This window comes from Phyllostomus hastatus, unplaced genomic scaffold (genome assembly GCF_019186645.2).
Source record: "Phyllostomus hastatus isolate PE091 unplaced genomic scaffold, TTU_PhHast_1.1 phas_contig_40, whole genome shotgun sequence".
Classification (NCBI taxonomy): Eukaryota; Metazoa; Chordata; class Mammalia; order Chiroptera; family Phyllostomidae; genus Phyllostomus; species Phyllostomus hastatus.
The window spans coordinates 78,246,207-78,274,038 of NW_025333872.1; the positions used below are offsets into that span (position 1 = coordinate 78,246,207).

Consider the following 27,832-nt stretch of genomic DNA (forward strand, 5'->3'; position numbering starts at 1 on the left):
GAAATCCAGAATTCCTGCATTCTCTAATAATGGCTTGGAATAATCCCCTGTACAATTTCCTGTTTTCCCAAGGAAAACAAGAAAAACAATATACAGGGGTTTGAGGAGTTTTATAAAGTACTTATGACACACCCCACCACCAAAAGGTTATACCATACCAGCTATTTTCCTACGAGAGGGACTGGTATTCTAGTATCTAGAAACTGGCCATAAAAATCAGTTGTATAGAGCAGACACAGGTATAATCTCAAAATCAGATAAACAAACAGCTATGACCACTTACGACATTTTTATTGGCATATGACAATTTACAAGGGTCCCTGTTGCATTATACATCACACTAAGAATTGTTGAGCCATCTACATTCATTATTACTGGGTAATTTTTGTCTCAAATTATAATTTAATTCCCAACACTTCATTTTAACTGTGACAAAAGGAATAGTAATTCCTTAAAGTAGGCTGAAATTGGAAAAACATATTTTGCTTTTTGTATTAAAATTCTAAGACGTTGAAAGGTATACACACCTAAAGACTGAGTCATGGCCTTCTTAAACAGCTATCTGCTTTGGAAATACCCTTTGGTTCATTTTTATTTTCCTTCTCTAGGCAAAAGGAAATCTGTTAATGCAGGCATCAAGAGTTATTATTTTCCGGCATTTGTAAACAAGTATCTTTACAAGAGAAACCATTTGATTTTTATAATATCTCATGAAGTATAAAATTAAATTGTGGTTAAAAAAAAAATACATAGACTACTTTTTATATGCTTGGTTCTGAAAAAGGTAACATCCACAATCATCCTTCCTACTATATTCTGGTAGCATGTTCTTTCCTCAATTTTTTTTTAAAGAATAAAGTTACTGTATCCTACATATACTGTGTTAAAGCAATGCATTTGCAATTGAAATAAGACCTGTTGGCAGGACTTAGGTAGCTTTATTCCCACTGCCCATTAAATAATTTCTCAGGGAATTCCTTTTTTTCCTATTAAGTCAGAAAGAACCACCACACTTCATAGTCATGCATACAGACTTAGTATTTAACAAAATAACTGTTAAAAGCTAAATTTATTTGTATAAAATAAAATGGTTGTGAAAATTCTGTACTGGAGATCAAATCCATATTGCTTTAGCATGTAATTAATCTGACTGGAAGAATATTCGTTATGTCCTGATCAATCCTACATACATACTTGCTTTGACAGTATTTCCTCTGCTCTAACAATTTCAGAAAAGACCAAATTAACAGGAGAAATCATGCAACACTAAAGATCTTAGGGACATCATCACATATTGAGGTTTATTTTTCATCCTACCGCTCCCCCAAAATAGCTCTCAGCAAATTCAAATTCCCCTGGCTGCAATCAAGGTGCTAGAAAGATCGCAAATCATCAAAAGACAATGAAGGGCCATACACTTAAGATCTTTAAAAGATTACACTAGCAGAATAAGCATTATCACCTTTTAATGCAAACATGTACAACTTAATTGCTGAATAAAATTTGATTACTTTTATATATGCTCATAAAGCAGGCATACTTAACATTGAGATTTACTATTTTGGATTTTCATTCCTTTAAGAGCAATCAGCATAAGCATAAAGGTAATTAACATTTTCAAGATTATCTACCTAAAAAGTAGAACCCTAGGGAAGAAAAAAATAAAAGGCCATTTTACAAACTGCAATTGAAATAGAAAAAAAACAAAAAACAAAAAAACACCAAGGTAGATTAATTCTGCAACAAACTTCCTGTCAAAACTTTTTATTGTTGACATTTGAAAAAACAAGTTATGTAAAATACTACTAATGAACAGTATGTTGTTCACCTATTTTTTCTTATGGTTAGACAACAAATTTGTATTTCAGCTGTCCAAAAGCTTAAATAAATATGTAAGATATAAAATCTGGTACATCTTTTTAACCTATCAAGTTATTCTGCAGGATAATCCTCTTCCATACTAGCATGGATAACAGGTTTTGTTGTGAAAAATAAAATATTTGGTAGGAATGGGGTTTTTATTTGCAGTATTATTACAATCCAGTTTCCTCTCTCAAATAATAGCTGCTAAGACCATGACTCAAACTTTTAAATAAAAATAGAAAGAGAATAATGAATTTTGAATCCAAATGGTAAAGGCTCCTAAGAGTGATTTTTATGGGCCACCCCTGCTTGCGTTAATTAAAAACAAAAACAAAAACAAAAAACCCTCATAAATTGCAATCTTACTAGCTTGCATTCTTAAACATTTCCTGAAGGGTTAAACTAGCTTAGTTTACCAAAGTAACAACGTTTTCAGTGGTACACTTCAAAAATTAGTCACCCTACAATGTAGTGTGTTTCAATTAAGGAAAATGTTAAAACAAATGGTTACAGTTAAAATAATTAGTGCAGTCTCTATAAACAACTTCTGTCCCGAAATTTGTATGTAGAGCTAACGTTTACTTCAGCATAAACATTAACAAACAGGGAGGGAAGAGAATCAGAACTTTCACAGAGTTGTACTTGACCATATCTTATAGACAAAGCAGAATTACAATGCATGTAACAAAAACAGTAAAAGTATTCTTAAAAGTTGATAGTTACAAATAGGGTACGTAACAATTTTCTACTTTATTTCAGTACAATTTTCAACATACAATCTACTATTTTTCCAAGATCTTTGAAGACTTAAAACAAAGTTTCTATAGACTACTTGCAAACAGTAAAATTTAAGTAAAATGCTTACATTCTTTATTTGAAAACAAAAATCAGGTAAAAAAAAAAACAAAAAAAAAACAAACAAACAATGGGTGCAAGTTCTGCTCTCTGTTGCAATCTCACTTCAGATTTACTATTCCTAAAAAGAGAAAGAGAGAGGACAAAGATTAGCAAAGGTGTAGAGTATGAAAATGATCCATAATAATCATTGTTCCTAAAAATTAAATAATTCATTGACTGGCCCTGCAAACCCCCCAAAATGTTGAGTCTCTAACAACTTGAAAATTTCTACCTTTTCTTCTTTGCGCCTGTCCTTCTTTTCTTCATTATTTTCCATGGTCTCTTCTTCATCTTCAACAATCCCGTCCCCTTGGTATTTGTCATGAGTCCATTTGGGACTGCTACCTGATTTTTTGAAGTTAAAGCGCCCTCTGCCACGTTGAAAAGTACCACGACCTCTTCCTCTTTTGGCCCAATAATCCACACCATCATCTCTGTCATCATGCTACAGAAAGGTTAAAAACAATTGTCACTGAAATGTCTTTCTTGAAGGAAAATGACTATACCCCCAAACCAATAAGTCACGGTATTAATTTTCTGAAGCCTTAGTACATGAGACTGCTAATGTCCTAAAACACAATAAAACAAAACCAGTAAGTTGAGTAAAACTCAACTTTTCAAAAAAATATATTCTATTGTCAAAGCAAATAATTACATTTTACTGCTTAGTAACCCAAGCATTATTATCTGAGCTGCTCAGATAATTTTTGAGAATCTCAACTGCTAAATTACCACTGATTATCAGATTTTTACTTTTTCTTTCCCATTATTTCAACCTAGGCTCACTTGTTACAAATTATACTGCATGTAAATGTGGTAAAATAACCAGTATTTTCCCAAAAAAATTTACCTTAGAGATGTGACAAGTAAAAACATCACAATGTAATCAACATTAAATAAAACAGATGGTATGAATGATACTTTACATGTAGAAACAGATTTTAAAATCCTACTGATATATAAATCTCAATCAATGTATATTACATATCAATCCTCTGGGCTAGGTAATCTCACATCCCAATTCATGATGACATGGTCCCCAGAGAAATATTGCAAACTTATTCTTTCTTCACCAATCTGAAGTACTATAGCTATTACATTCCAACCATAATTTTTCATTAACTGTATCCAAATTAAGATGTTTCCCAAATTACAAATTATTGTATTAATCAAAACAATCTGCAAAATCAAAAAGTACTTGACTTTGTGGACAAGCAGATGAGTATTACACCCAAAATACAAAACAAATAGCCAAAGTTCTCCTGTAATATAATTTCATTAACTGCTGCTTCCCACTTACCCAAATGGGAACTAAGGCAAAATGATTTCCCTGTATGAAACAGGAATAAATGCAAACAATGTTGCATAATCTATGGGGTACTGGTATTGGTCAAATGCCCAAAAGTCGCTAAAACTTTTTTCAAATATTACATGAGCACCTTTTCCAAAACAGAACGTGCCTTTGTGCACACTCATGTAATACAGATCACTCTCCTGCCTGCATGACTTAAAAAGCAGTTACACATGTAAAAGAACACTTACCAATTTCTAAGAATCTATCGTGACCAAACCAATGAAACATCACTAGCTAGAGGTACACATGACTCCATAAAGAAAATCTAGTAGCTATCAAAAGTTTAAATTTCAATGTCATAAAGTTAACTGTAAACTGAAAATAAACTTTTAAAATAGTCTGCCACTCAAAATAATACCCACACGATCACTTAATTTAGGCTCCCTTTTGTTATCAGCACAACCAACTCGAATTTGTGTTTTCTTTGTGGTATTTTACACAGTATTCCATGAATTTGTGGGAAGAAGCACATGGGTTTTCTAGTGAGAGGTACAGGTTTGTATCTTAACAGAAACTGTGTGGCTATTTCCTCATTTTACATAAGAGAGCCCTGAGGATACCTAGATGGTCTGTAAAAAGTGCCCAGCCCAGTGTGTGTGACAGGAAAGGACTCAATAAACTGCAAAAGTAATGCTTTATATACTGTTTACCAAGGGAAGGCACTGTTCTGAGCACTTTCCATGTATTTATGTACTCATTTAATCCTCAAAACCACACCCTGCAAAATACTGTTATTAATCCCCCTTTAGATAATGAAAACAAAAAACAAAACAAAAAAAAAAAACACCACACAGAGAAATTGAGTCACTTGTTCAAGGCCATAGCAGTAGTCCTTTCCACTACCTCTTATTCCACATCACCCACCAAATACACTTCCCAGGAATCCTGGTGGTGGTAAAAAATTACCATACAAAGCAGCAGGAAGTAGAAAACAGAAAAAAGCTAGTGGCAAAGCTGGACCTGAGAGTTAAACTACTACTTTTGAATATATGATCATGTGAAACTGGGTTAAAAAAAAAATGGCTGCAACATTACGCTGTGTACTTCGGAGGTTATCCTGGCAGCTAAGTGACATTTTGATGTTAAGCATACTAACTTAATCCTCAAGTTCTAACACCCACAATTTAATATTACAATTTATAAAAATTAATTACTTCAGAAATAATAAAGGACAGAGAAGTTAGGTATATATAATACAGTCAAAAATATTATAAAACGAGGCCATAATTAGAGAACCAAGATCTTCTGTATTCCCTTATCTCTTCTCTATTGAATGATCAAGCTTCAAATTGTTAAATTATATTAAAACTCCAATCTTTCTTTTTAATAATGTGCTGACTTTCTAAATACATTTAAAAGGACAAATAGTCCTTTCAATGCAGAGGAAAAGGACAGACATTGCTCTAGCACAGAGTCAAAGCCAAGGGAACTATAAAGCACACTTGCCAATCCTTTTTTAAAAAAAGATTTTTAAAATTTATTTTTGGGGGGTGGAGGGAGGGAGAAACAGAGGGAGAGAAACATCAATTTGTGGTTGCCTCTCATGCATCCCCTACTGGGGACCTGGCCTGCAACCTAGGCATGTGCCCTGACTGGGAAATGAACCAGCGACCCTTCAGTTTGCAGGCCAGCACTCAATCCACTGAGCCACACCAGCCAGGGCTAAAACTCCAATCTTGAACCCCCTTTCTCATTAGTGGTTTTCTCTTTCTCAGAATACAACATCAACTGAGCACTGAGAACCTGCCCACTTCTACCACTTGCTTCAACTTCATATATTCGCCCCTCCAGAGAATTTCAGGTTCTAAGACTATTATCTCTCCTGGAATACTTATTATTGAAAACACTGCAGAATCTGCATAAATCCAAGTTTTAAGATGGGAAAGCTCAGAAGAGTGCAACAAATATTATTATTACTCTGTACTGGAAGGATGATTATGTTGCTTGCAAAACCCAGGCTCTGGAGCCCATACATGAGTTCAAATTCTGACTCTGCTTCTTCTAGCCATACAACTTTTAACTTTGGTGAAGCCACTCAATCTCTGTATACCTCAGTGTTTTTCATTTGTAAAAGTGCAATAATGGCCCCACCTCAAGAGGCTTTTATAATGAGGCCCAGCATAGTACATATTCTCATCAACATTATTAGTATTGTTTCATTAACATGGACAAACCTTCCAGGCTGGTAAATTATCCTGAAAAGGACCTAGGGGAATGATTATAGTTTTCAACCTCATTTCCTCCAAGTTATACTTTTGTTTATAATTCTGTTCTCAAAGCTAGCTGCCTAAGTCAATTATCTTTACTGTAAAATCTTTTAAATTTAAATATCCATGTAAAAGCCAGTTATTTCACTGGTTCATTAATTAAGAAACAAAATATTAATTTTGGGAATTGATTTTAAGAAATAAGTGTATTAATATGCTATTTTTGTTTCTAGTGAGCATCACTGTGACAAATGCACATTGTATACTTAATACAGAAAGGAAAAATTTTAACTATAACATAGAACAGCAACATATAAAATGTTACCACTACTTGTGACTAAATTCTTAAAATAATACTCTTCTTGATTAGTAAAACTGCTGTCTAATTACAGGCCAACCTATGATTGTGTCCCAATTTAAGGTAAAAATATGATACCAGGTTATGAAATAATGCCAGAGATAAATGAAGGTCTGGCCTAAATTAAGTATTTGTAAAATATTACAAGTATTTAAAAAAATCTACTAACCTCTCATTTCCCTTTTCATTTTTTGACCCTTCACATTTGATCTACTCTTTGGCATTTTTACCATCATTCACTCCTCACCACATCTTTGCAAAGTCAGTTTAACAACCCCTTCTCTTTTGAGTGATCTTATAATGGCTTTACCTATGACCTGTAAAAAGATGGCCCTGTATTTCTCTCTCACTCTCTAGAACATTTATTAGCATGTGTGCATTGTGTATCTCTACCTGATTTCTTCTGGCTATTTCAAGAACAGAACTTAATATCCTCAATACGCATCATCCCCTTATATCCCCTGGATCTTAGAGAATTTCTTCTCACTACTAACACCCAACCAGTGGATCCTTGAGTTAAGTCCTTATAAATATTACTCTCTCAACTTGTCTCAAATCTAGACCCTTTACTCAGACAGTATCACTCAGATGTATCTGTTCCCACAACCAAGATTCTTCTAAAAACTACTTTACATTCACACTTCCACAACCTGGCTCCTGATGTTCTTAAATTTTCCCAAACTTATAACAATGATCTAACCATCTGAGTTCTGGAGTTCTCTGATCAGGATATTTCTGCAATTCTGCTACCTACAGTATACCTGCCTATCTTTTTAAGCTCAAGATTTGAGCCAAGGTCCTCTACAAAGTTTCTCCAAACTCTTCCCTTTGCAATAACCCACCATTTCCTTGTTTGGAGAAAATCCACAATACATATTTTGAATGCTTGTTTCTCCATTACTAGTCTCTAACCCCAAAATTAGAATTATATTTGGCTACCCATTCTTCAGATCTAGCATAAATAGTAGGTTAATACATAATTTCTTAAATCAAAAATGAAACAGATCTTTTAAATTGCTTTATACTGTAACTGAATAAAAGGCCTTTCACTTTCCAAACTAAATTGAAGCAATTCAAGCATCAATTTCTCCTTACAGGAGTGTATGTTGAGTGAATATTATCATAATGCACTGTATGAAAATTTAATTTTTTTTGACTCTTGGTGGTTAAAAGTACACACAAAAAGAGGCAAATGGGAACAAATTTCAATACTAAGTATAACGCCCATTCTCCAAACAAAATATCAATCTACTTCAGAATATAGCTCTATCCTCTAACTTAGATGTGCCACGGAAATTCATGCTCATTTAAGTACAGAGTGCAGCCAAAGTAGGTTTATAGTTGATCCCATGGAAAATACAAAAATAAATACTAATACAAGAATAAACTGTTCCACATAAACCTACACACAACTATAAACCTATAAACTATAAACCTACGTTTGCCCCTCCCTGTATATATTCATAAAAGCCAAAATAAAGATACAATTTTGTAAATCCAGTACTATATTCCTACTCGCTGCAACAACACAATTAGGTCTTAATTAGTCTCTGAAACATGACTTTCCTGAGAAGCTATGAGAAAAATGAATACAGTGGTACCTTGGTACTTGTCATTAATTCGAAACTCATGACGAGTGCTGAAACAGACAAGTACCAAACTATAAAGCATTTTCTCTTGCAGGGCAGCATCATGACTCATACAAGTTCCAGCAAGTGTGATGAGTCCCGAGCAAACCACCAAGTGCTGTAACATTTTGTTCTTATCAAAATGTGACAAGTACAGGGTTTGACGGGTTCTGAAACCGTTAAGTACCAAGGTATGGTATACTTCTGGCAACAGTTTTAGTGTTTCCTGAAGTCTGCATCTATAATGCAGGACAGACCCTTTTCCTCCATGCTAAACTGCAGAAGATTTCCATCGCTACCTAGTGAATCATTCAGGACCCAACTTCTCTGGTTTCATCCCTTAGAAAATTACTCCGAGAGAAAAACATCACAAGGAAACATCAAATTAGTGTATCTAGCAACTTCTCCATGTCACTTTTCATTCTTCTTTTATTCCAGTCAAAGTTAATAGCCTCCCTGAAATCCTTAATTACATGTAGAATTCTCCTTGTCCTTCATTTAAACAACTGCCTGTGATGATGGTGTAGGTAAATCTCAATGAGAGGTTTTGCAAGTGTCACTGTCATACAGACAGATAAAACATATTAATGTTCTTCACTGAATGTGGCTATCAAATCAGGTATATTTTTAGATAACCCTGGTCAGCCCATAGGTGATGTCAATAAAGTACAGACAGGACCAAAGGGACCCACATTTTTCAAAACTTCAAATCATCTGGGTAATGAATTTTTAAAAAGGCTGCCCACATTATTGTGAAATCTTATCATAGTAGTGGATATCTGCACCCAGTATGCTTTGAAAATTAATGCAAACCAAATAAACACAGATTTCTAACACCCACCAAGAAGTACTTCTTGCTCTTTGGGGTATATTCTGGATCCCATTCCTCTTCCTTCGGTCTCTTTTGAAAAGTAGTATTTGAGTTGTTTGGACCAGTATTTGTCCCAGCAAAAACTCCTCTGGCTCTTCCTCTGCCTCTAATTCGAAACTGATTAACATTAACAAAGTTGTTTAGTAATGCAATCAAAGGCATTTAAGTTGCATGCAAACTGTAATTTTACTGTAGTAACAAAAAACATATGCCCTAATTTTCTTCCTAAATCCCAACTTATAGCCACTGAGTGTGGAAAAGGGTGGCCATTTTATAGCACAGGCAAAAAAAAACACAACACCCTGCCTTTTGAAAGTGAGATTAAGAAGAAATGCACAAAAACTAAGTGTTAGAATACTACACTTTCATGGCCTGAACTAGTGTTTTAAAATAATCTAGTTAGTTCTTTTCCCTTGGACTAGCCAAAAGAGTTGTCTACTTCAGTTATCATAGGAGCCAAGTATTCAAGTACACCCATCACCATATAAGCAAATCTCTTCTGTTTCCCAAATGATCTAATCAATGAACTCTATAATAACCAACTGGAACTCAATCAAGGTAGAAATGTGAATCTAACAAAGAGTCAGGAAGAAAATGAGCCACTATGAACTCATTAAATTAATAATTAAAACAAACTTATTAAAACATGAGGGTAATATGTATGCTATGCAGAATAGAAAGTTATGATTTCTATGATTAATACACATTTAAACAAGAACTTGAACAGGGAAAAATAAAAATGTTCTAATACAAAGATGAACATACAGATTTTTAAAAATATTTTTTGATAATCTTTCGAAACTAAGTGATTTAAAAAATGGATCTCAATCAGTAACTTCCCTTGACTCTTGGATATTTAAGAACTATGTACAGTAATTGATTCCAAAGTTAAGAAATGTAGAAATGTATCTAGTTTATATAGATGCTTTTGGATCTCAAAATGCATTTCATTTATTCTTTTTTAATTAGGCACCTTTTTTTTTTTTACCTCTATGTACAAAAAAAAAGCATCATCCCAGCTCCAGCCCTTCCTCCCTCCCCCTAAGTGGCATTTCTTAATGGAGAAGATACTTCAAATACCATTTCATCTTTCAAGACTAATTCTAACTGCAGGAATAATGAATCAGAGACTATCTAAATCACATCACTTAACTTTCCTTACATACAGTAAGTCCTAGCAAATGATCAAAGATGATTTTAAAACTTACAAAGGTTCCTCGTGGTCGGCTAACTCCCGCAAAGCCTGAGTATTCTTTCAGTTCGTGGTGAGTTTTAAATTCTTCTTCTCGTTCTTTCTTACTTTCCTTTTCTTCTCGAGAACTGGGAGAAGAAGGTGATGCTGAAGAGGATGAAGATCGAGAATGATCTTGCTCTCTACTTTTATGTTTACTGAAAAATAAAGAAAGAAAACAAGAAAAACATATGTGCTATCTTTAAAAAGATAAAGGCCTTGTTGAATCTTATAGTAAGAGGGATATTTTTCAAGTCAAAAAACTATCCCCTATTAAAATGATTATATAACTAAGATGATTGGGTGTTAAACTTTGACAGTCTATTTCCATTCGCCTTCAATATTTGGTTTACATCACTACTGAAAAACATACTACGGCTTGCCAGTTAGGAACTAGCAGTCTGGAAACTTCAAGTACAAGGTTCAGTTCTTCAATATTTTTAACTTATTTTTTTGTTATTTTATGGAAAGAAAAAGAAAAGTAGGAAGAAGAAAGAATGTTCTTAAACGTCAAGTTTCAAAATGAATGAAGTTTGTATACCATGGGTGAGAACAGTTGGTATGGTTTGGGCCATAACTCCATTATAGAAATAAAAAAAACATGACGTTACAAATACCAGTCATAAATAAAAAACACAAGTAAAATCCATTTACCTAATACCAAAAAAACCCCCAAAACAAAAACCAAGCAAACAAAAAAAACACCCCCAAAAACAATTACCTATGATACTTAACATTCCTATTATTTATTTGACTCTATGGTGATCAATTTTACATGATTCTAATGCAACACCCGAAAAGGTCATACCTGCGATAACTCTTACCACTGCTAACAGTATCCATGGAAACATTACTTTGAAAGACTAATACACATTGGTATTTCATAAAAACTAGTCCTTCCTCCCCCCCCATCTCTCCCATGTTAAACCACTAGAAATCAGTTTAAAATTCTTGTACTCTGGGTGTTATGAGTTGAAAAAGTGCGGAATCAAGCATAACGAACCAAAGTTCTTACACAAACTGTTTCTAGAAATGCACTGCATTGAAGTCCAACCTCCTGATGTAGCCTGGATAATAGGACACATTAATTTGTCATTTTTTTTTTCAGTGTTAGCTTGCTATTCCAAAGTTTTTGTCCTCATCCACCATAAGCCGTGTAAAAGACAAATACATTTTTGCTGTAAAACAAATAATTTTAATTGTTTAAATTTAAACATTCGATTACACAGTCAAAATTGAAAGCAATTAAGCTGACAATTATTAAAGGCTAATTAGAAGCTAAAACCTAATTCAAACAGTTTTAACAATTACCTGTCATCTTTGTAAGATTTGAATTCCTTGTAATCTTTTGGAGTTTTTTCTTGCTTTCTTGACCCACTGGATTCCCTGGAGCCCTTGGAATCCCCACGTTCTTTACTTCTTTCTTTTCTCCGACGATCAATGTCATGCCGAAGATCAGCAGAATCACACCTTAATTTTTTGTCTCCCTATAAAAGACAGATGTAAAATAAATTTCAGGGGAGATATAGAAAAAAAAAATACATGTATATATATAGAGAGCGAGCCAAATTTTATACCAATTTCTAAAATGACATTTTAAGATCAGAAAAAAAAACGGATCATAAACTACTTCTATACTTAATTTTTGTAAAAATAAAATAAAATGTACTTGATTGTTTTTACTAAACATCTGTGTACACAAGTGCAGCAAGACTGGGAAAGTTATTAAAATCTCGTTATCTTAAAAACGTCCTACATTTTTCTTCAAAGCAACCCATAAACTTTTGTATAGTAAAATGATAATTATTTTTCGGCTCAGCAATCCTCATTAATTATCACCCCTCACCATTACAAATAGCATTTTTAAAAGATAGTTAAACAATGACAAAGGTTATAATCTATACTTGTGGTATAGCCATCTGCCTATAAAGTTAAGGTATCCTAAAGTAATGGTTCTAATTATTTAAATCTCATTATCATCAAGCTCTTTCCAAAAAAGTTGACCAACCCAATAAAAACCACTTAAAGTAAGATTTCTGTAATTTCCATAACATGCAACTGGAATAATAATTAATGAAACCAATTGAAGTGAACAAGGGTAGAAACAAAGCCAAAAAGACATTATTCCCAATCCTGTAACTCAGTATTTTAGGCCATATACTGCCCTTTCTCAATTCAGGTATTGTAACGGACATTAGTTTAACTGGGTCACAATTCACCTCCTTCTTGTTCCATTGCTTTTTCAAATACTATATAATTTAGGAAGATGGAAAGAGGAATCTAGGAATGAAGAAAAATTACACATCAGTAAGATGCTAATAATGTGGACATCCTTGCTAATAGTCAGCAATAAATAGTACTGGGAAGTCTAGCTATGATATTCATAAGCATTCATAAACCAGAAAGTATAAATATATCTCCAAATGAAAACTACTCACCTATATGCTCCCAGGCTAACCAAGAAAATTTAATCAAGAACAGAAATCTGCCTATTCACCTAGGTATTACCAACCCCACAAGTAACAAGCTAAGGAAAGTGAAAGTAGTATATATAAACTCCAAGCTATATGTATACTACACATTAACACGTATGTTAATTATTCATTCAGACAGAAAGATGAAAGATGAAAAGCAATGTCATATCCTCTTATCCATCCATTAGTAACCACTATTTTCTCTTCCAGATCAAAATCTAATCTGAGTAATTAGAGAAGCAAAATACTCAGTGTCAGGGCACAAGTATAGACTAAATTGTTTGCAAGACAAAACTGACACTGAATCCTAGGTATTGAAAGTGAAAGTCCAAATTAGTATTTACTTCTCAGAATCCAAGATCAACGAGCTCCATGCAAAGAAACCATTTTTTCCCTAGGCTCTAAATTCCTATCTAGTAAGTTATATTTAAAAATTTGCACACAAATGTTAATAAAAGCTTCTAGTAAAAGTACCAACATTTTCATAATAATCCCACTGTTCAACAACTCTCCAAAACAGAGGTATTCTCATTTTTCTAATTGGAAAACCAACATCCAAGAAGCTAAATGTTTTCCAAGTATCAGAGACAGTTATATGGTGACAGCCAAAATTGGAACAAAGCAGTACTTCCAAGACACGTAAGTTTCTCATTACAACAGTTGATCTCTTTCTACTTTTCCTTACATACTTCTAACTAAACTTTTATGGCCTGTCACATGACTGCCCCACCTAGAAAATGTCAATTTTGAATTATCAGAGTATATCAAAGCCCCCCTAACAATGACTGAACTCCATTCTCACAGAGCCCCCTGAAGCCAGTCATTCACAACAGGCTTCTCTAGTTTAAATATTCATCCCCCCAAATCCACAAATATTCTAACAGTGACACAACTTTTGTTCCAAACATTCACTTGTAAATCAGTTCATAGAATGTTCATTTCTTAGTCCAGATCAAAAATGCCCAGTAGCATTAGGATTACTTCTGTGAAGAACCTAGAAATGTTAATTTAAGCACACATAAATCAAGAAATATTTATTCTGGCTTATTCATTTCCCTTCAAAACTCCATTGAAACCCTAATATAATCTGTATCACTGCTTTTATAATTTTCCTTCACCTACCTATTCATTCTTTGCTCTTTTCTTAAAAGTAATGTCTTCCTTTCATTAGCATTTTTAAAAAATTATCCTTGATTTAGGGAGCATTTGAGGTCCTGCTCTCTGGCATCTGGCAACAGTTTGGCTCATTTAATAAAGACATAAGAATTCTCCAAAAACAAAACAAAACAAAACAAAAAAACACCTCTTGATTTAACTTAGTACACAGTATATTGTCAGCTTAATTTCTTCTAGAAAGGAACAATGTGTGTGTATGTATATGTGAGTATATATGCATGTATATATAGTATGTTTACAAGTTAAAAATAAAAGATATGTGTGAACATTTTGCCTAGACAAACTATGCTTCATACATTATCACTGACAAAGCTAAACTTAACTTGAAAAAAGTTTCCCTTTAAACATACCTTTTGAATTTCTTCTTTAAAAACTCTCTCTTCCCCTGCTAAACGGGTATGCTTCCTCAGGGCACTCGGAGAGATGTCAATTCTCCTTAATGTAAAATAAAGTCTATTTGTAGTCACATTAATTTAATGGTTCCAATTATAATTTTTCATTTTTGTAAAGAAAATACTAGACCATATTTCTCTACCCATCGACTAATTTAACATAGTAAATTATTAGTCTAATTACTGTTAGATAATTAAGAAATAAAACTATTGCCACTAAAAATAAAATATTTCAACCAGATTTCTACATATAAAGCCTAACCTTTTAGAACATCAAACTTATTTTAATCAAAAAAGAAAAATCTGTTTTAAATTTTTTAAGTGTCAACTATTATACAATTATAATACAAATATACTTAATATCCCCAATGAAAACATGAATAGGATCATTTATTCCTGTCTCCAATATTTTTAATATTCAGTGGAACTTTAGTTCTATTCTGTGCCTCTCCTTGCCTTTTTAAGCTAGTGTCAACTGCAACTTCCCATTGCTTTTTCAGTAGTCACCACCAAAACCACACCTACTATGTAGTTAGTACTCAGCTATACATTTTATAATCAATAATATTAATCGTCACCACTACCCTGCAAAATAGGCACTGCTATCTTACTTTGTAGGTAGAAAAAAACTAATGTTTAAAGATTTAATAACTTGTTCATCACAATGCAATGAAATGTCATGCAAAGCCGAAATTTGAAAATACTTCTACTTGTCTAACTTTGACATTCATGCTCTTTTCATAAAAACACGTCTACCTCTCCACCGAGCATTTTATTTTACAAACATATTGGAATTAAACTAATTCAAGGGTTTACTCTAAGCATCCAAACCCTTCCCAAAAAACAAACGTGGTAGCTATTTTCACTCCATACAGAGGAGTGGCAAGAGTATTTTAAATTCTAACAACCAGTTTAAATTAAAAGAAAAGAAAAAAAAAATAAATGACAAACATTTATTCAAGGTATAAATCAAGAATAAAACCAAAGTTCATTTGCATAGAAATGATAGCACAGTTCCAATGTAGTATGTTTAAACATTGTCTTCCTATCGAAGTAGCATTTTGGTATGCCCATTCAATAGTACACATACCTGTGTATCTCTGGGCTCTTTTGCCGGGTACTATGTTCTTCAGTGGCTTTCTGATAGGAAGTGAACCTCTCGTTTAGGGACATTGCAGGTGATTTGAAGTATTGCTCTGTTGATTTAGGAGAAATACTGCCCAATTAGTTACATAGGAATTTTCATTTGTGACAGAAGGGCATGTAGCAGGTGAAAAGAAAATAAAAATACTCAAGAAACCTAGCAGAAGAGAATCAAGTGTTACAAAGAGGTCCTCCTACCCTGCCCCTTTTATATATAACTCTTGTACCTCAACAGAAAACTGATGCCAAGTTTCTCACAGGTCCCTGTGAATACTACACACAATGCAAAAACAATAAATAGATTAAACTGAAGAGTCTCTAATCCATTTCGATAATGCACTACTTCCTCAAACAGAACAAAACAGTATGTGAATATCCTTATACACCTTTCCAATATGAACAAATGAATTTACTTCAAGTAATCATTTGCAAAAAACAAAAATACTGAAGTAACTACATAGCTGATTTTAGTAAACTAATAAAATTATTTCATCAAGAACTATACTGACAACAAAAACAATTTAAGAAAAAATCGAACACTGCTATTTCCATTAGAAAATATTTTTTCAATCAACTTTCATTAATTACTCCAAAAATCTGGCATCTTGGCAAACCCAACAGCACATTTGATATTAATGCCTTGTCTTTAACAATTTTAAAATTATAGTGATATCAATGCTGATTAATTTTTAAACTAGTTCAAGATACGCTGTAAATGTAAAATACAAAGACGTGTGAAGTCATGAAATGTTACATTACGAAGCAAGCTATCTGCTTAACAGGTCAACATACATCTTTGTCAACTTACCGCCCAATATCCAGCACATGTCTCATAACCAATCATTAAAACTTGAAACGGCCACTACAAGGGTAGTGCCTCAATCATAATTCCATGAAACCCAGGAATTTGAGCTAGCAACTCAGTTTTTATGCCATTTTTGCCAGGAAGACAGAAGATTCAACTTTGCCTGTATCTTTCAACAGCTATTTTACTTTGAAACATGGATTTTGCCATTTCAAAACATATTCCAGGACCTAGTTACAATGAAAAAGAAAACATCACTGGGCATTTTCAGCTCTAAATTAAGAAAGAGCTGTTCAGATCGGTTGCACAATACCAATAATAAAACATAACTACAGTTCTTTAAAAAAATGAAAATGAAAAAGAAAAAATTGTATCAAAACCTGATCTCAAAATTTAGCAATAAATTTTAAAATGTGGAGACAGGTCAAAGAAAAAAGGTGAAAAAAGAAAAATGTTTATGTTTTGTGTTTTATGTACCACAGTAATATGGTCATAAACAGGTTCACAAACCTAGTTATAGCCAAATAACAAAACTCTTGTTACCACATTTAAGTAATTACAGTCAAAAAAGAAATTATTCACTGTTTTGAAATATCAAGTGCATAAAGAATTGCTAGTCATGAGTTTCGACTATTACAATGAGTTGTTCTCATGTCAAAAGACAAACTTGATTTAAAAAAATGGCTTTTAAGACCAACAGTCACGGAGATTCCTGAGTTTAAGAACCTACTTACTTCATAGTATGCTGCCTTTTAAACACAAAAACAAAAACATAATTGCCCAAAAACTCGTACCCTAAACCTTTGAAAATAATTAGTAATTTGTAACTAGAATGACATCCTGACGAACACATCATACTTCATTTGACATAAACACCCTTTATCATCTTAAGTAAACAAATCTCATATCATTATCCTAATCAGTCATTATTCACATAATCACTACTAATCTAATATTCTATTTAGTTTCTTGTTTCCCCTTTAAAAATCTTACCAATTTTCTCTGGTTTATTTACCATGTAAACAGCTAAGTATTATATAACAAAGTAACACAAAAACAAGATAGGAAATTAATATTGTTTTTCCACAGGTTTCAGGTTTTAGAAGTTGAGAAAAACTTAGTAATATTCAGTAACAATACTGCTTGACCGTTGTGAATCTATGCCAAGAGTATATTATAAGTCATACATACATATGGTGCAATGAAAGAAAATCTGTAAGCATTCGGTTCTTCAAATAGAATATAATGGCATATTTCACAAGGACTTTTAGCATTAAATAAATCTACATCACGTTGTACTATGCTGTAAATTTTTAGGGTATGTTTTAAGCATTTCAGTCAGTTTTTATAAATACCTTCCTGCTAGCAAGACTGATATCTCTTGAACACTCAAAGGAGTGTTCATGAAACACTCCTTTTTCCAAATTTTTAACAATGTCTGTATACCTGCTATCACTGGAGTACATTGATTATTAAGCATAGCTGTTCATCTTTTACTTGCAGGAGAAATTTAATACACAGTACTAAACATACCTTTAACATGATGAACCAAGGATACAATGTGCTGAATAAATGACTCTGAAGTGCTTTTGCTGGCCTGTGGCAACTTAATGTGGTCAAAGATGGATCGGAATTCTTGCTCCTTCTTGACAGAATGGACAAGTGTACTAGCAAGTAGCCTGTCTTTAGTCAAGGAAGCAGGTCTGGAACATATCAGTACAAACACACACAAACAAAATATATCATTGGTTTCAATATGAAAATGGGAAATGTTCAGAAAATAAAATAACTGGAATATTAACTAACCACCCACATTTTAAAAGCCATTTTATTTACTGGGCTTCAATGTGAAATTACCTGTTAGAATCATCAAGAGGAACAGGGGCCATTTTGAGTTTGACTTCAGGACGATGAGAATCACTGGCTATCATTTTGATCCTAAGTGGGCTCTCCTCTCTGAAGGTAGACTTTTCTCGTGCATCCAGATTCTTGTGTAGAGGGGGACTGTAATCAAAGAGGTCTTTGAGCTTTTCAGACTTTACCTGCTCAGGTGACTGAGTTTCTTTCTTTACTGTTATTCTCTCAGAATTTTTGTCGTCTTCCTTGTGCTTATCTTTTGTAGTGCTAGGCCTCTCCACTACATATCCAGTCTCTTTAAGTTTATAATTTTTTTCTTCTCTAAATCCATCACTTTCTCTATTGCCTTTCAGTGAAACTTTGGACTTGTACTTGGTTCCTTCCTCCTCAGTATTCCGGTGAGATGCAGTAGTAAAATTTTTACCCTGATCTGCAAGGACTGACTTCCTGAACTGTCTATAATCCTCTGTCTCCTCTGTGTCATCCCCTTCTGAATCATTAAACTTTTGTTTTCCAGACTCTTTATCACTGAAGTAATCTAGAGCTTCCTGATCTTCCCATTCTCCCTCTGCCCTCCCTTTCTCTGATCCTTTCTCCTTTGGAGCCTCTTTTTCCCTGGTATTACCCCTATCAAGCAGGAATACTCTAGACTCTTCATCTGTGAACCTGTGAATAAGCAAAGAAGAGGATGGTAACTCTGGATTGCATTCACTGTGGATAATTTGCATACTTAAATGTGCTGACCAATACCACAGGACCAGTAATGAGAGGAAAAAAAACCCTACTGAAAGTGTGTTCAGATTCCACTTTTCAAATAGCTCTTATGTACTGAGTTTTTAAGTTTATGTAACAGACTTTCTGAAGTTTAAAAAAGCAAAGCCATTCTCGGAAACCTGTTCTAGTTAGTCATAGCTCACAATTCTGCACTAACAAACCCAAATTTCCAGAGATTCTGTAACATAAAACATAGCCTAAGTTTAATTTCTGAGGCTAAAAACCACTGTTAAATAATATACTTATCTATTAGAATTCTACTTATGATTATACACAAAATTTCAGATTTTACTTATTTGCTAATATAAGAAAAGTTCACAAAACTGGACTTTAATGTAGTTGATAATACTAAATACTCTATCTGGATCATAACATAGTTCATATCTACTTTGCAGTAGAAAATAATGACTTCTGGGATTAAGTACAAACTATATATCAAATACAATAGGAAAATTAATTCTAGATTGCACAGCACTGTATACCATAAATAGCGTGCTTGATTTTCTTATTTTTAAGTCGATCACACATTAGGAAAGTTTTCAATGAGTTTAGCAACATTTGAAATTAGAATTTATTAGAATTTAAACAAAGTATGTTTAAAACATCACTAGGTCAGTAAGAGATATCATTATCTTCCCTATGGTCAGGCAGATTTATTAAAATATTGCAGGAGGACTGTTTATAATACCACACAAGAACATGAAATAGAATTGCATTATTTATGTAGGTCACATTATAATGCTGAAGAGAACAAAATAAGCTTTCAAAGCTCCAATATTACAAAATTAAACCTCTAAAAATATTTTGTTTTTGCATGTCAGCTATCACTTATGCTTTACCCCTACTCAATTCTTCCTTGTTTATATTAACTGAATTTACTGAAAATAGAAAAAATTAAAAGAAGGAATATAAATTAGTTTCTATTAAAGCACTTAATTCCAAAGTTAGGGAGATATGAGTGAAACCAACTTGAAATTAACTTATAAAGAAGGAAGTTGAGCAAAAAGAGCTAAATACACATCATAATGCAATTTTAAGTCTTATAAGAAATACAAATAGATTTCAAAGAACTATTAATATTTTTATCTAAATTCTCCCCTTTAGTTCTCACCTTTTTAAGAATTTTCCTGTCTTTGCAGATTCCTGATCTCCACCATCAGGATAAAATGAGGAACGTCCCCTAGCCTCATCTCTTGGAGCATTCTGTGGTGTGATTGTCTTTGCAGGGCTTCTTCGTGAAGGGATGTGATGAATTGGACTATTCTGAGAAGGACTATAGCGACTAGATCCATTTCCAACGGAACCAGACCCAGACCTTTCAGGACTATGCTGAATGGAATGTGAATGCTGAGAGGGGGTATTTTTTGCAGAGTGAACTGTACTGAGCATGGGTGCATCAGAGCAAGATGAACTCTGACTAGGTGGTGTAGCAATCGGTGAAGGACTGTGGGGTGATCTGGGGCTATTATCATAAGCTGAAAGGCCAGGCCAAATATCACCAGATGTGGCAGATGATTTATTAAACTCATCAATAGATTCAGATGGGTCATGTTCAAATGTATCTTTCGGTTCCTCCTGTGATTTATTTTTCAAAGGACTCTCTTCTTGGGGCTCCCCTTCAGATTTTTTGGTTTGTTTTTCCTGAGACCCTCGTCTTTTAGAGACAGGAGATTTGCTATATGGGGATGAAGAACGAGAAGAGGATGATCTTGGAGACCTAGAGGATCTATATGACCGACGAGATCTGCTTCGGGATCTTTGTGAGGAAACAGATCTTCTTTTTGGACTCCTGGAACGTGAACGACCTCGTCTAGGACTTCTTGAGTGTCTTCTATTCCAGACAGGTCTATAGCCACCTCGATGATATCTACCTCCTCCACCTTGATAATACCCTCTACCCCTTCCTCTGTACCCATAAGGTCGTCTCATTCCTCTATTATTTCTGTAATCTCGCCGATAATCTCTAGAATAAATACGATCTCTACTACGAGATCTTGAATACGTCCTGGAACGAGACCTAGAACTAAAAATGAAATAAATATCAATGCAATAAAAACAAACTATTCCATCCTACCATTCTAAACACTCTTAAGTTTAAACTATAACAAGTATATCAATTGTCAAAGCTAAAAATGTATATTAAAAAACAACTCGTATGCAAGTTTAGTGTTTTCAATGAAAGAAGTCTCATTTCTAAGATAAATATTGAGAGAATAAATTAAAAGCCTTAGAAATGAAGGCAGAGAAAATGGGGGAAAAACATATCCAACAGAACATGACGTCAAATTATAGTACATCTATTCAAGCACTTAAAGTAATAGTATAAAAGAATTTTTTATGGTAAAGAATACTCATCAGTGAAATACCAGTGAACAAATGCACACATAATATACAATTAGGCTTAAAAAAATAATCCAGGAAAAATCATAATCTAGTATTAATTCTTAATAAAGTATGCTTACTTTTATTTTCGACTTATGGTTTCTATTTTCTACGCTAAGTATTACTATTTAAAGACAACCAGAGTCAATAATTTTTAATAAAAGAATAAACTTATAGAGACCCTGAGTCAGAAATAGTAAGAAAACTGTAAATATGTAGATTGCTTACTGCAACATAATTGTTACCTTATCTAGTTCATCTCTTAACATGTAGTAAAATACAAGAAATCCACCATTTAGTGCGCACAGTACATTAAGAATCTGAGATGTAGAGTCAGACTAGCTGGATCCTAATCTATGCCTTACCTTTTACTAGTTTACAACCTGGACAATTCTCAATTTCTCTAACTCTAAAATGAGGGTAACAACAGATGAATTTGACAGGGTTCTTTGAGAATAAAGTGTTAATGAATTTAACAAGGTATCATTATAGTAAGCACTCCATAAGTATTAGCTGATATAATTATCATTATTAAGACTTAAAAGCCCGATAATTCACCTGTATCTCTTCTTTCTAGAGTGTGACCTTGATCTTGACCGAGAACTAGACTGTGATCTAGACTTTGATCTTGAAGAATGTGATCTAGAATTGGAGCGACCCATTTTTTCCTCCTAGTAAAACGAGACCAAAAAAGGTTAAAAATCACAACATAACTGAACAAGTTTCACATTGTAACTTATTTTCAGATACAAATTAAATTTTACAAGATACGTTTCTCAAAAAATATTATTCATCATCATTCTTTTTAAGTGAATACTAAGCCAGACAATTACTCCTAACTAAAAACTGTACTTTCACCTGCATGAAAAGTATTATATATACTGAAGACACAAAAGAAAATTTCTATGGACTGCCCTACATATGTGTCTCAATCCAAAAAAGGCAGCAGCTGCAGAAGTTAGAAAGAGCAACCAGACTGCAGCAATGTTAGATGTTATTCCATACCCAATACAAATGCCTACCTTTCCTACAAAAAAGATAAACAACAAAGAACTATAGATAAGGAATCTGAAACAAAGAAAACGCAAGTGGCTTAATTCTAAAGAAAAATAAATCTATGAGACTGTCATCGCAATGCTTCATGGGTTTGAAATAGGTCTGAATTGACTACTTCGTGCATACAAAACTGCTTGGAATGGTGAATAGTCTTCTAGCATAATAAAGGCCACTAAATCTCTGAACAGCTGAGGTCATGGCTCTGCTCTCAACAGTCATGACTGTGGACTAAAAATGGACTTATCAGTGTCTAGCCTACCCTATAGCTTTCTGGTAAGAACATGAAACTAGAGAGATGGCCACAAGAAAGAGATTGGAACTGTAAGAAAAAGAGAACTGGGTACCAGTGTTCTAACTTTTCTAAACACTAATTAGAATCTAATGTAATTAGTATCTAATTAGACCTCAGAAATCAGTTAACAGTACTACTTGATTTATAAATCTACTCTTCACAAAATTTGTTTACATATATCTCCCAAGTTTATTTCTGCTATAATTTCTGAATTTCCACTAGCTCATTACTGAAAATTAGTAATTGTTTCTATAAAAATGACTCACCAAACTTCTAACAGCATGCAACTGCCATATATTTAAACCATTTCTCCTACAACTAAGTATTTTTCAAGGTACTTATTTCACCTGCCTTGACTTCCCTCAGTATTATGAAATAGTATTTAAAAGTACTCAGATTAGATGAGATGAATTATAGATAAAAGTAATGACAATGTCTGCATTCTTCTTCATTAAAAAACATACATGACAAATCAAGGTTTCTGACAAATATTTATTTCAGAATAAAATATAACTATCCTCAAGTAGACAAATAGCAGCTTTGTCTTCTCTCACTCTTTATTCTAAGAAATACACAGACAATTATGTTTCTCAGAATTGTAGTAAGAACTAAATGAGTTGACAAATACAACACACTTAAAACATTTAGCACATAGTAAGTGATCAACTGTAATTACATTAACACCAGTATTGGGGTGGGGGGAGACGCTAAGCTATGGAACTCCTGCATAAGTATAAATAAGGGAAGATGAGTTAAATAAGCAACATTATTTTGTCCTGCTTTACTTTTAAATAGCTTTGTGTGCTCTGAGTCTTTAAATAGATGTGTTTATAGAAATAGAAGCAGACACAACTTAGAAGCAAGAGAGATAAAGAGAATCTTTTTCCTAAAACTAACTTTTAAAATCTGGCTTACTTCATATAAGCAAAACAAAAACAAAAAAAACTTCAGACCACATCACTTTTTAAATTATTCAGCCTGAATCCTGAGCTTAGTAATCAATCACGCTTTCCAAATAAGCCCAAGTGTAAACAAGAAAAATGAATGCTATGTACCTTGGGTTTTATGCAGGATCAAGCAGTCAAGTGAAGTCTTTGTGATACTGTAAATTCTTCCTGGAGAGAATGGTCTCAGAGAGTAAATCTAAATCCAAATTCCTGGCAAAAATAAAAAACATGAGTTTGATTTATGGTAAATTAAATACACACTGTTTATAATGCCTTATACCCAATACTGCAATAAACACTTAATAAAGGCACTAAATGATTTCAAGGGGAAACTGAATTAGGAAATAAACTTTAACCATAAAGCTTAAAGAATTTTTTTGTTCTAATTAGAGTACAACAGTGTATTATTAAACTGACAGCACCTTTACTTCTTAAATACCTAAATTCTAATTTTAGCAATGTGGCTTTACAAAACTTAAGCTATGCTGTCATTCTATCAGAAAATTCTGAAGTGGCTAACATAATGCCATCTTGTCAGATATATATAATTAGTATTCTTAATGCTGTAATTTATAATTTATCTAAAATGAGTTAATTTTAATGCTCTATTTACATTATTCTCTCAGCCACTTCCTTTTATACAGTTCAGTTTCACCTAAAATTGATTTTTTACAATTCATACAACAAACATCACAGTAACTCTTAAGTTTTGTGCCTAAAAGTATTTTGACACACGTATGGCAGACATTTCAGTAACAGAATAGCCAGTAAATTAAACAAGTATCAACTTGAAGCCAATACTCTTCCCAAATTTACTATCATTCAAATAAACTTAAGTTTTGCACAAAATATTAAGCAGTTATCAATACTGAAATGGTTAGCCTTGTAACATTCAGTTATTATCAATTATATGCAAAGGATAGACCAAAAAAACACTGAAGGAGCAAAAACTAAACTAAGAAATATAAGACTAATAACATGCCTATACTCAAGGAATTCACAAATGGGCTTAAATGGGAAAAAATACACATAGATATGCAATCTTATAAAGTAATTAATCCAATTTAAAAAATGCAATAAAGGAATATGTATAAAGGACCCATGGAAAAGCCAAAAGGGTGGGGGGGGGGGGGAGTGGGGACAGGAAAAGGCAGACAACAGTACTTGAATAAAAAAATAAATTTTTAAATAAAAAACGCAATAAAATTAGGACTACAAAGCAGAAGAAATGGTAAGATTAAACTGGTAAACCAAGAACAATGTCCCCTAAATACCCATGCCCTTACAGCCAGGGGAGGGGAGATTAAGAGGGGAGGTTCAAGCTAGGAAGGATGAATAAGAGCCTAGTGATTGAGGGAAACATGCTAAAGTAAAAAGTAGTGAAAGCAAAAGGTCACAGATCAGAAACGATTTCTAAAATGAGTGTATATTTATAGTTTTAAAAATATTAACTCCCCCAAGTGAGCTAAAAAACTAACCTTCTAAACTGGTATGTTATGAAACTTTATTGTGACCTAGAAGTCCAATACTACTGAGATTTACTGCTAGAAGTGATACAAGTTTCATTTTAGTTAACAAATCCAAAAGGCTAATTTTAATTTCTATATATTCAGACAAGAACTGCCAAATCTCTCATGATTTTTTGAAGTTCCAAGAAACACTAGAAATAGCAAAGTGAGGGGGAGAGGGTCTGTAGGCTGTTAGACTAGGAGATACATATTCTCATGCCCAATATATAAAAATACTCAAATATCCATACTAAGAACTCAATGATCATATGTAAACTATGACACACAATGTACTTAACATTTAATATAAAATATAAATATTTAATATTTTATATTAAAATATCTAATATAGTCAGTAATAGACTACAATCAATGCAGCCATTAAAAAAAAAAAAAGCAATTCTATGTACAAAGCACAGTGCTATGTATTATGGAGACATGACTATGTAAGAGATCCCTGGCCTCCAAAGACCAACTAGGGAGGAAAAGAAAGAAATCAAATCAGAGAAAACTAAATATTTAAATACCAACCATGTGCCAAGAACTGTGCTGACTTTAAAATCGTGTCATTTTACTCTCATAATCTCACATCCTACCTATAAAACCCATCTTTTGAATGCTGACAAATACAAGCTTTCAGAATTCCTTTGCATTTATAAGGTGCCTACTGCAAGCCAGACACTATTATTCTAGGGCTAGAAATAGAGCATTTTAAGAGAGACATGTTGGATGTCTTGATTCCCTATTTCTTTGTTAATAAATCACTGTAAATGACACAGAGTTCAGCTAGTGTTCAACTAATGATTTTGCAAGTAGTTTCTGTAAGCTCCCAATCCAAAACTCTTTGTAGAACTGAAAAACTTTCTCCATTTCTACAAGTCTTCTCAATAAAAATCTAGTACGACTAACCCACATAAGTCAGTCAATAAATTCAACTAGAACTGAGCCTACCAATTGATAAGTTTTTACAGGTCTTTCTCCAAGTCCTAAAATACTGTTCTTCTCAATCAAGAATATTTCTAGCTAAATCTCCTTGGCCACCATTTTAATTATCTGAATTAAGGGGAATTCCAGTGTTTACCACAATGTAACACTTAAAGCATGGCAACCTTAAAACAAGATGCTAAAAGCCATCAGTAGACGGACTTTAAATTGGTCCACCCTGACTTACTTTACACACAATCCTTCCCTTCAAATTATTTATCCTGAATTGGGTAGGGTAAGATAAAAACACAAACTTTTACCAGTTTTTCAAAGGTTCTTGTATAAACAGTAGCTGAACTGATCCCAACTAGACTCCAACTGGAAAGAGAATTCACAAGAGGAATAAAGAATTGTTTTGCTTTTTAATTCCCCAAAATATCTGCAGGGTGCTGCTGCAAAAACTGATGTCTCAAGTAGCTAATCTCTTTACATCAGTTTTGGTCATGCTCGTATTCAGCTTTGGTCTCCTTTTTTTTATTTTTTCAATGCTAAAACGCTGTAAAAAAAACAGTTTGATACACAAAAGTAGTTGCCAGTACTGCTGCTTGATTCTGATAAGATAAATCTTAAAGGCAAATAAAGCCAACTTAGGGACTTTGACGAAAATGTGGGCAAAATCCCTAATCTCAACGCAGCCACCAATCATGGCCACAACATTTCTGACACGATATAATGGGCTGAATCGCTTGCTGAAAGGACCTGGCTTCGCCTGTACTACTGGAGAACTGCCCTTCCGGCCCCGTCGTCGTAGGACCACTCAGATAATCAGCTAAGCCCCGCTGCCCATCCTAGGAAGCTGTAACTAGGCACCAACTGTAACTAGTGCACCGTTCCTCCAACACACGGTGGGTTGCTATTGGGTTGCCAAGGGGACCCGAGAAGACTAATCCCGGGGAAAATTTTCCCGCAACACCAAGGACCCCAGGTGGATTCGGAATTCACAGTTACGAGAGACAGAACAGCAGAATAACAAAAATGAGATGTAAGCGGACGGGTACCATGAAGATGGGGATAAGGATTTTAAAGACCCGAAAATCACTGGCGATTGCGGCCAATGAGGAGATCCCGAGGTGCATTTCTCACAGCCCCGGGAGCTATACGCGAGGAACCGAGAAAGGAGGAAGCGCGCGTGCGCGGGCCAAGCGTTCAGTCGGGCGCGCGCAGGGGTCTAGGCCTAGGAAATGGGGGAAGGGTTGACGAGGATGATATGCGCACGCGCACGAAGAGGCCGCGCGGTCTCTGGTTCTCCACCGGGTTCGCAGCCACCACACCCGGACCGTTCTCGCTGCTGACTCCCCCTGCCCCAAACTTTTGGCCCTAGTGCCTCAGAAACCTGAGCGGAGCTGACGGAGAAACGCATACATAACGGCACAACGTCTCCTGGGTTCTCGGGCCGCCACCAATCCGCCACCACCCACAAAAGGCTCAACAATATTCATTTGCCCTTAGTATTCAGTACCATTGAGTGAATTCACTACCCTGAATGCAGCGCGAGGCCTACCTGACACCCCAAAGGACGGTTCCCGGGACTTATCTTCGTTGTAACTACACAGCGGCCATTTCCCGACTCAAGAACGGGAGGAAAACCATAGAGGTATCTTCGACGCGCTAGCTCATTTTCGTCACTTCCGAT

At 34.1% G+C, this 27,832-nt stretch overlaps 1 protein-coding gene and 1 non-coding gene across 10 annotated transcripts; both read right to left on the bottom strand.

The window, feature by feature from the left end:
* Positions 1-272: 272 nt before the first annotated feature.
* BCLAF1 (BCL2 associated transcription factor 1) lies at positions 273-27,832 on the bottom strand. 9 transcript variants are annotated; one of them, XM_045842914.1, is made up of 13 exons: positions 27,701-27,832; positions 23,816-23,917; positions 21,971-22,083; positions 20,142-21,053; positions 18,257-18,922; positions 17,933-18,102; positions 15,542-15,647; positions 14,410-14,494; positions 11,721-11,896; positions 10,387-10,567; positions 9,149-9,295; positions 2,993-3,205; positions 273-2,839 (listed from the first exon to the last, which is right to left on the bottom strand). In XM_045842914.1, the coding sequence occupies exons 3-13, from the start codon at positions 22,072-22,074 to the stop codon at positions 2,834-2,836; spliced, it is 2,766 nt and encodes a 921-aa protein (XP_045698870.1). In that variant the 5' UTR covers positions 22,075-22,083; positions 23,816-23,917; positions 27,701-27,832; the 3' UTR covers positions 273-2,833. The 9 variants fall into 9 exon arrangements, 8 of the variants coding, with proteins under 8 accessions (XP_045698870.1, XP_045698875.1, XP_045698871.1 ...); XM_045842919.1 differs by having other exon boundaries at positions 18,257-18,403; positions 20,142-21,047; positions 27,701-27,779; XM_045842915.1 differs by having other exon boundaries at positions 20,142-21,047; positions 27,701-27,779.
* LOC123822312 lies at positions 5,442-5,575 on the bottom strand. Its single transcript, XR_006786282.1, has one exon. It is a non-coding gene; the product is annotated as a small nucleolar RNA SNORA22 (small nucleolar RNA).